At 32.8% G+C, this 10,535-nt stretch overlaps 1 protein-coding gene across 1 annotated transcript; it reads left to right on the forward strand.

The window, feature by feature from the left end:
• Positions 1-4,037: 4,037 nt before the first annotated feature.
• LOC134715688 (uncharacterized) lies at positions 4,038-7,012 on the forward strand. The gene is made up of 2 exons (XM_063578035.1): positions 4,038-4,292; positions 5,642-7,012. Exons 1-2 carry the CDS (start codon positions 4,184-4,186, stop codon positions 6,454-6,456), a joined length of 924 nt encoding a protein of 307 aa, XP_063434105.1. The 5' UTR covers positions 4,038-4,183; the 3' UTR covers positions 6,457-7,012.
• The last annotated feature ends 3,523 nt before the right edge of the window (positions 7,013-10,535 follow it).

Here is a 10,535-nt window from a genome sequence, read left to right on the forward strand (position 1 = left end):
ATATGTAAAGCAGAATATACGCACTCTTCCAGAGCACCTGACACTAGCCCCTGTTTTTATTGCTTATTTCATACGATGTGAGTTTTTTATATTGGTTTGTCTTTTGGACTTTTTTCGGGTTTTTATCATGACATTGAAAGAATGTCGTCCACTCATGAATTCAAAATTCCATGCATTATGTGTGTGGTTCTCTTTTAATGACAAACTAAAGACTATTATCATACATATGCTTTTAGTTACAACATTGACGGTACCTAGATGCGCATTTCGACAAAAATGTCTCACCAGTGATGGCGATATATTTGACAACAACAAAAATATTTAAAAAAAGATAAGCACGTCGACCACATAAAATCTATAACGGTTCGTTTTAATATATTTTTTCTTTTTGCTTAAATGAACAATTTATTTTTCAAAAAATTATGTTTCAGAATTAAGTGTTCGCCATAAATACCCTTGAAGGTTTCACTTTGAAAATACAGCTGTTTGTCAAGTAACGCCTCTACTCATAGATTATTTGGGGTTTTTTTACGTTATGGTTCCAATATATGATCTCTATATTTTCTCTCATAAAGAAATGACGTGGGAATGTTACCAGTATAACAACACTTGGTTTGGACGTTAATTAAATTATAAACAAGACTCAAAGTAAAAAAAAACAGTTGTAAATATTTTAGTACATTTGTTAAACACTTAGAAGTTCGGGGCATATGAATATTGACAAATTCCGCAAAATTCTATGTTTTGACCGTTTAATGAAAAAATCTTGCATTTCAATATTCCGTTCTAGGATACATTTTTTTTACGAAACTTCGTTGTAAAAGTGGCACAGATTTAGAAGCAAAGTGATTTTCTATTGAAAACTGTATTGTATATATTTACTGAAAGAAGCGTAGCTTTAAATACTTAAAGTTAACCCTTTATCCCTTTGTAAACATTGTATATTCAGTCAAAAGAAAACTACCAAGTAAACGAGTAATTTCGGCACAACGTTATGCTTATCATAATGGAGCCAAGGGTTATATTAACATTCTTGAATAGAATTAATTGGTCGTTAAGTTTAATCTTTATCATGCTATTAAGTATTGCATAATTTGCTTTTTGTCTAGCGAGGTAGACTTGAGAGATGAGCGATTCAAAATGTATGTAAAAACCTAAGCAGAATCTTCAAATGAGTGTCTATTGTAAAATCAAATTTCCACTGAAAACCTTAAAAACGAAAACTTAATGATTTGGTATAACTACAATTGATACAATTCTATACTAGAGATCGTATTACTATGACGCAAACAGCTATATAATACTGTACAGCCATTAACAATTATCAAAACCCATACCAACTGCAGATGAAAAATTAAGTTGACCATGCTCATCGCACCCATCCTACAGTGCTTGAAATAAAAGATACTACAGATTACCTTGGTCTAATTAGATAGAAATTTACACTACCTTTAATGATAGAAGCCAAAAACCCGTTTTTGGCGAATGTGACTGTTGTCGAATTGCTTCTTGCGATGAACAAAATACCAATATCAAATAGTCCAATAGAAGGTATTTACATAGCCTTGTGTAAAATGATTTTTTCAAAATTTTCAATTTCAACATAATTATGCAGAAGAAAACTAACATTGATACAACATATATATTTATGTTCCATTTGTATGAGATATGTTGTATTCGAAATAGTTTTAACAGTACAAGTGAGAGGTTTAGCGCTAAAAACCTAGGTTTAATCAATAATTTTCCACATAACAAAATGCCTTTTCCAAGTCAGGAATATGACGTTGTTATCCATTCGTTTGATGTATCTAAGATTTTGATTTTGCCATTTGGTTAAAGATTTCCGTTTGGAATTTTACTCTTTAAAAATACTAGATCCTTATTTTTAAATTGATGAAGTTTGAATGTATGAGCATTTACATGCCCAATCTTTTATGAATTTTGTGAGGTGAAAGAGTTAAGTAAGCGAAATCATTCAAAAAATATTGTTTGATTCCTTATCAATGAATATTACTCATCACCATATTCGACAAGAAGTAGAATAGCTACTTATAGCGAGTTTAGAATGAAAGGAAGCTGGCGAAGTCGATTAGCTCTTACATTTTGATGCAGTTAGCTCTGCAGAACATCGAATGTTAAATAGATACGGTCATAAGATAGACAATTGCATTGTCGGCTCACTTGCTCTGGCTCCATTTGTAAAATTTATTCTATTTTCTCAGTTTGTCATTTGGTTTTACTCGATCTTGAAGATTAACACAATCGCCTTGATAAATGATCGACATTTGAACTTGGTTCATCCATAATGAAAAGTCAAAGATTTCATTGCACTGCTGTTTCATTTTTGTTTTCTTGGTTTGCATGTTGATCGATCTTTCCTAGTTACGTGTTATATAGTCTTTCCTGTTTTAATTATTTTATTAGAGGAGAACCTATATGTTTTTCCTCGATTCCTATTTTAATTTTCTTTTAACTAGGTTTTTAATTTTCTTATCTCTCTCTCTCAACACTGTATTACATGCCTCTGTTTCTAACTACAACCTCCTTTAGTTTCATTTGCCCTTGTCTAAACGCATGCTTCTGAATGGTTTACTTGTTCCGTGAAACGTTTTCTCGGAAAGCTGTTTTTTATTGTAAAAAAAGGTTCAGAGATATAGTATAAACTATATTAGTTTACAATACCCTTTTCACTGATGCGATAAGAACATGTAAATATCCTGAAAGGCGATATAAATTCCATGGGATTTTTGGTGTGATGATAGCAGTCAACATGTCAACAACTTTCACAATACTGAGTACATACTAAAACGCAACACAAAAAGTTTGAAACAGTTTCTTCATCATCTACTACAATAGAGCAACAAAAAATAATAACCTGGGATATTGCACATGTTTCTTAATCCATTTGGATCGATCATATTACTTTAACGAGTGAAAGAATGAATTGTGCTTAACGTACAGAAGCAAATATAATATATGCATATTCTTGATGTGAACATTTGAATGAAAGATTAATAAAGTCTGCTTTGTGCTTGTCTGGCATGTTGAGCTGGATATCAATTTATAAGTCTTTTGTTTGATCTTGCTGGCAAAAGTTCGTACTCAGACAAGCACGCTAACCACCAGACCGTCTAGATTGTTTAGTATAATGATGAAAAAAGACAATAGTAGTGCTTGACCTGACATACATATATGATATAAGGATGCGGCCAAGAAACAGGGAAATGCGAGTCTCTGCCGAGCTTTTTTCTTGTTTGGGCCGAATTCTTATATCGTTGATGTATCAAGTCAATGCACTATAATTGTCTGTATACTGCAATCTAAAAGATTACAATTTCAATTGTTGTTTAGTATGTATGTTATTATTGGATTTAAATATTGGGAAACGTCCCCCTTTTACAAAAAGGTTTCACATCATGCAGGCGGAATGCGCAATGAATATGATGAAATGTTCATCTACCTGTTGAAACCTGCAATCGATGATGAGCAAGTTTGAGAATGAACTAAAATATCATTAATAAGCATGCATAAAAAATAATGATATATAGTTTGCAAACCAAAATTATTAACAAGTGAAATATGTTTGTTTTTTATTCCAAAAAGTGCAAAAGAAATAAGTTCAAGTCATTGTATACATTGGAAACAAGAACATGACATAGAAATATACGGTCAACGCATTTTGAAAGGTGATTCAAAATTGAAAGCGCAAAAGTCCATAGTATTTGAAGCGCAAATGTCCTATCGTTTTACAGGTAAAAAAGCGCAAAACGTCCTGTGCCCAAAAATACAGTGTCTGTCTATAAATACGCATATTACATGTCTGGGTATTTTTCTATATCTAAATATATCATTAGCGTCTAATGAACACATAATGTTAAAATCCCCTTATAGGCAAGGGAAAAGATGAAGCGATTGCTGATATGTTCATTTAAAAACGTTTGAAAAACTGTACATAAAGTTACACTTTAAATCAATACTATGCTGTAGAGTAATTTAGGATAAGTGATATTATTGATAATTTTATAAATAACTTTTTGGATTTTTCATTGGCATGTGATAGGAAACCACCTTAATCTTTTAACTTCCTTGAATTTTGAATGTATATAAATATCAAAGTTAAATGTAAATAATTCAATTAAGGAGCGATTATTTGAACCAGACTAGAAACAAATTTTCTTAGACTATGGATGGAAACAACCCTAATCATTTAACCAGACATGGACGTACTAGGCCATGGACAATTAATGGAGATGCATTTAACATAGGAAACAGATGTGGCACACGTGTAATTGGTAAATATTTCATTCTGTAGTTTACTGCTTTTTTTTTCAGTATAATGATCGTTCTTTCGCATTTTTTTCGAGCATACGAGCGACGTTCAAAATATTCACTCTGTGGTTAAAGTTTTCAAAATTTTAAAAACTTTCTTAAACTATCCTGGATTTCTACTAAACTTCGACAGAAGCTTGTTTATGTTCACAAGATAGTATCCAGAATTAAATTTTGTAAAAACAAAATTTCATTTTTTCCGTATTTTACTTATAAATGGACTTAGTTTTTTCTGCAGGAATCATATTACATTCACTCTGTGGTTAACATGGTTAAAGTTTTTAAAATCTTAATAACTTTCTTAGACTATCCTGGATTTGTACCAAACTTAGACAAAAGCTTGTTTATGATCCAGAAGTAAATTTTGTAAAAGAAAATCAATTTTTTTCCGTTTTTACTTATAAACTGACCTAAATTCTTCTATTTAACATTACATACAGTCAGCAGTTAAAGTTTTTAAAACATTTATTAGATTCAGAAAATATCCTGGATTTTTACCAAACTTAGACAGAAGTTTCTTACGATCAAAAGATAGTATTGAGAGGAATGTTTTATTGATTTTGTTTCTTCATTTTTGTTGAGTGTGCGATTACTAGCAAGAGTAGGCAAGACACCGGATTCCGCAGAACCGTTACGAGTTTTTAAGATTTACTAAAACATATTACTCTGATGCAACGTATTATTAATTCATGCGCGTCTGAACTGAAGTGTAATTTTATTTTCTGTTTAGAGCAAATTAAACGCGGAATTTACCCAATTCAAGTATAAATATTATTTTCATTCATCCGGATTTCGCATTCCACATTTTATTAACATCCTCATTAAGTCATTACTCCAGTTTAATATAAGATAATATATCTATCTAAACTCAAACGGCCTTCGCCTATATATGCAAATTTGTTTTTCTTTCTTTAGATACCGATATTTGTTTGTTTATATGTTTATTAATATGTTTTTATGCTGTACCCATATTATTAACATTTTACCTTTTACGTCTGTTTTTGTGGGTTTATTTTCACCAATTATTGTAAGTATAATGAATTTTATGAGACTGTCATACAAGTGAGAGGTTGGGCTTTCCAAAATCGTGTTTTATCCACCATTTTCTACACAAGGAAACAAGTGTGTTCCATTTACCAAAACTTACATTAGTTAAAAGTGACACAATGTAACTAGGACCGGTGGGTCTGTTTTCTTTTCTTTGGTATAGACGTTGTGTCTTGATAATATTCCTCATTACATTCTCAATTTTATACTTTGTCTATATACATATTTAAATTATTTTTCAACGTGACTTATGTTTTTTTTTCAGATTCTGAAGACAGCGACGAAAACATCAATCTTTTGCAAAATTCACAACCAACATCAGAAATGACAGCAAATACAAATATTTCCGAGAATGCTGGGAAGACTCAGGGTACTAGTAGTCAGAATCACTCCGATAAAAGTCCTAAAGTCCTCATTCTGCGAGATGATATTGATAATGAAACACTTACAAGCGCTTACATCAATTCAGATAGCTCAGACGAAAACATTAGTGGTAAAAAAGAGATATCTTCAAACGAACAAAGTATTGCAAAACGATGTAAAAGATTGTCTTCTTATATATTTGTAGTACTACTAAACGCACTAGTTAGTGTTGCAGTAAGTGTTGGACTGTATAACTATATAGTGTGTGTAGATAGCACACGACATGTTTTAGCAAAGGAACCTATGTTTGTCAATTTGAAGGTCAACTTCGATGCATACAGTCAAAAGGTTAAAAACACGTCTGTTAAAATTCCATGGACATTTCAAGACGCATCATTTCTCATTTTAGACGATAACAGCACAGATATCACTATCCTCCAGCCTGGATCATATTCAGTCGATGTTTCGTTGAATTTTTTTAACAGACGAAATAACGACTCAAAGCCTATATATATGTGTATTTTAAACAGTTTAGATAGAACTTACGAGCGGTGCACCCCTGAAGTTATTCCAGCAGGCATACAGAGGTCTGTGACCGTTAGAATTGATATGAACTTGAAAAAAAGCGATATAATTTGGGTCAATGTTAAGGGAGCAAATCTAATTTACGAACGTTCTGATGCAAACCACATGACTATTAGAAAATATAGATTTTAGAAATAATGACTATGTTAATGCTGGTAGGCTGATGTATATAGACTAACCTTTTATGGCGGTGTCGTGGGCTTGAATAACACTTAAAGGTTTTTTCAAAGAAGAGTCAAGGAGAACTATAGTTTACTTGAATTGACTTGATGTCGATTTGCTGTCGAAACGTTGTTCTATCGCTTTGTACAACCAGTATAATAGTCACTTGTACAACGAAAACCACTTCAAAAAGTAGTCAAGGAGTAGAATTTACATGATAAATGGCAGTAGAAAACGTCATTCCGTTGTTTTGCGATTTGTTGAGTGCAGAAACGGTTTAAGAGTCTTGTAACAAAACACCAACTGATTGTTTAAGCATAAATACTACATGTATAGTCATTGGTCTGAGCAGAACGTTGAACATATATGAATATGCTGGAGACCGTTTAATAGAACAGTTTGGGTTAACAGTTTTTGCAAGAATTCTCCGAAGAACATTTGAACATTTTACAGACAATATATCACTGAAAAATTGAAAATGAAATTAACATTAAGCTAATAATAAAGATAGTATTGAAATACCTTAGTTAAAATGAATTTGCTTATTCTTATAAATGAAAAGTGTATTCCTACATCGAACTTTGCAGTCTTTGAGGCAAATCTAGACCCTTTTGTTCTTCTTTTTACATAAATCACAGATGTTTTGACAACTCTAAAACCAGTTTTAAAAGTGATAAGTGTGTAACACTCTCGAACGCGTCTATTCCCAAACGTTTCCGAACCACAAAAAAATGTAAATTTTCGGTCGATAGAAAACAAATTATAAATCGCTGAAACGTCACAACATCCCAAAACTTGGTCAAAAAGAATTTCTGGGTTTAAATCAATTAATTGCAGAGATCTTTTAAAAACACTGAAGGTTATGAAAAAGTTTTTGAACAGAAATTCAGACATGTAACAGTGAAAATTATCTGTTAGTCACAGTCGTAAAATATTTCACCCATATCCATGACGAAATAGAAATTAAAACTACACAAAAAAATCTTTACCGCAGGCATTCCTCTTACAGATGAGTTATCATACTTGCATTTTATTTTTGTATAGTTGATATCAATTTTTATTGATGCGATTCGAACGTGGTAATATATTAATAGGAGGGACTCGATCACCATTTAAGAAACAGTTATTGTCGAAATGCCCATCCCATGCAATAATAGCAGGTGGTGATGTTAAACATTCTTTATAACAAGCAATGCAATGCTGTAATTTGGACTACACAAAAACAGCATACATGATACGAGTTAACTGTTTTGGTCTGAGCGTCACTGATGAGTCTTATGTAGACGAAACGCGCGTCTGGCGTATTAAATTATAATCCTGGTACCTTTGATAACTATTTACACCACTGGGTCGATGCCACTGCTGGTGGACGTTTCGTACCCGAGGGTATCACCAGCCCAGTAGTCAGCACTTCGGTGTTGACATGAATATCAATTATATGGTTTTTTTTTATAAGTTTTCTGTTTACAAACCTTTGAATTTTTCGAAAAACTAAGGATTTTCTTACGCCCAGGAGTAGATTACCTTAGCCGTATTTGGCACAACTTTTTGGAATTTTGAGTCCTCAATGCTCTTCAACTTTGTATTTGTTTGGGTTTTTAACTGTTTTGGTTATAATCCTGGTACCTTTGATAACTATTATTTGCTTCTCATATATATGTTATGATGATATGATACTAAACCCCTAACGCGAAAAAATGTGCTTGATATTCATATGAGGAAGACATAATGTTTCAATCAGTTTTATTGAGGTTTGAAGCTTGCATGTTAGTAACTGCTAATAGTCCTTAGTTAATTTATGTATCATTGTCATTTTGTTTAGTTTCTTTTTTTACCTATCCTGACATCGGATTCTGACTTCTTTTAAACTGAGTTTTACTGTGCGCATTGCTGAGTGTTTACTTTTCTACAATGGCAAGAGGTATAGGAGGAGGGTTGAGATCTCAAAAACATGTTTTACCACGCTGCATTTTTGCGGCTGTCCCAAGTCAGTTGCCTCTGACCTTTGTTAGTCTTAGTTCATTATATATTTCGTAGTATAACGTCCATTATCACATTTTTGTTTAGGGGTCAGCTGAAGCACGCCTTCGGTTGCACGTTTTCTAGTTACCATTGGTTCATTGCCTTCTGTTGTTTTCTACTCTTTGGTCGGCTTGTTGTCTCTTTTGCCCATTTAGCTAGGTTCACACTGCTGGTTAGATCAACTCGATGATCCCAATTGTCCAAATTTCCACGACCAAGCTCAACCAAATTCTTGAGCGGGCCTGTTTACGACTTCTACCCGACCGCCATCCGACTGTACCCAAGCTTTACTTGACCATTCACGACTCCTTAATCACTCCATCCCGACAACAAAATGAATACTTATTCGATAATTCCGATCAATTCGAGATCTTTACACGATCTTTACTCGACTAGCTAGACAAAATCAACTGTCACGATCTCAGCCTGATCTGGACCAGATCAGATCAACCTGATCGTATATTGGACGTAGGGATAATCGGGAATTGGTTGGGTATGTTCATTTTTAGTATAAAAACGTACGAATTTATTATTCCCTGCCGATTCGGGGTGGATATTAAGTGTAACCCTTGTCCGTTCGTACACACGTACGTCCTAACACGACCCTTTATAAGGTTATATATGCTACCTGGGGCATTATTGGTGTCCCATGGACACATTCTCCGTTTATTTGGTTATATTTAGTAGAAGGTCCGAGTAAAAGCATACATTTATAATATCTACATAGAAATAAAGCAGTTGGAAATGTGGACAAGTGGGTATGAGCTTAGAGAGACAAGTGAATAGCTGTGATGGAGCTTTTATAGTGCACAGAAGACGAAAAGTTGGTGTAGACATCAACAGTCGCCGAGAAATCTAGGTGAGGCAGTGGCTAATACGACGACCAATGTGTGGGCAGTTTGAGAGACTTGCACTTACTCAATAAAGAGGAACCCAATGCTTATTAAAAAAAAAATCCTTATAGTGGACACTGATATGTTTTATTGCTCTTTTATGGAAATGACACCACAAAATGAGATTTGTCACTGGATTAGTACTTATGTTAGATAGCAATATACATAAACTTTACCATCCCCATTTCCTTGCTTTCTTACAAATAAAAGCATACTGTTCATAAGTCTGTAATCAGTATTTTTCATAGATTTAATAGCCAGTAGTTGAATGGTTAAATAAAGGTATTTTCTTTTTTCTGTATGATAACAACCTGTATGTATTTGCCAAAACATATTGCACAAAGAGGGAAAAGATGTCACATATTTCCCCTAAATTTGACCTAAAGTAAAATTTCAATCCCCTGGAGTGATACCTTTTCTAAAACAGTTTACCACTTTACATATATCATTTAAGAAATCAAGAGTGCATGTTCTCTAAGCAAAGTTTGGTAACCGTTGTGTGTCGTTTGTTATAGTTTGTTAAACGTAACAGAAGAAATAAAAAAATGCATCGTTTGGTTACAGGGGATTAAAATTTGAATATTTTTTAGACAATGTTATGAACAGGGATGTTATGTTTAGTTAGGATTTTTGATAAATACACGGGGCACGCTCTTCTAGATGTATCTATATATATCTTTATTCTGACAAACCTTCGTCAATACAATGGTATACAGAAGTTACATGTAATAAATAACACAGTTATAAATTAGAGAAAACATAATATGTACACTATTTACAAATCTCAACATCTTTCGAACGGACTTAACTCAAAGAACGTATAGTTAGGGAGCAGTGATGTTATGCAGTAAAAATTTCTACCGATATTGCAGTGTGTTAATTATTTTATAAATATTTGCAACTTTGTTCTTATTTTTTTAGAAATAATTGATGCAAGATATACTTTATTGTAGTTTTAACATGGATAGTATAGCTTGCATAAATTATTATAGTTTAATCAAGGTCTGTTTAATTTTTGGTGACATTTTTATTTAGGTATTTAGGTTCAAGATATGTTCTTCTTATATAGTAAAAATAAGGGGGAACATATTTCTCACATGTCGCGCTGTATTTTGAAATTGCCTCTTATAATAG

This window comes from Mytilus trossulus, chromosome 4, assembly GCF_036588685.1.
Source record: "Mytilus trossulus isolate FHL-02 chromosome 4, PNRI_Mtr1.1.1.hap1, whole genome shotgun sequence".
In the NCBI taxonomy this organism is placed as follows: domain Eukaryota; kingdom Metazoa; phylum Mollusca; class Bivalvia; order Mytilida; family Mytilidae; genus Mytilus; species Mytilus trossulus.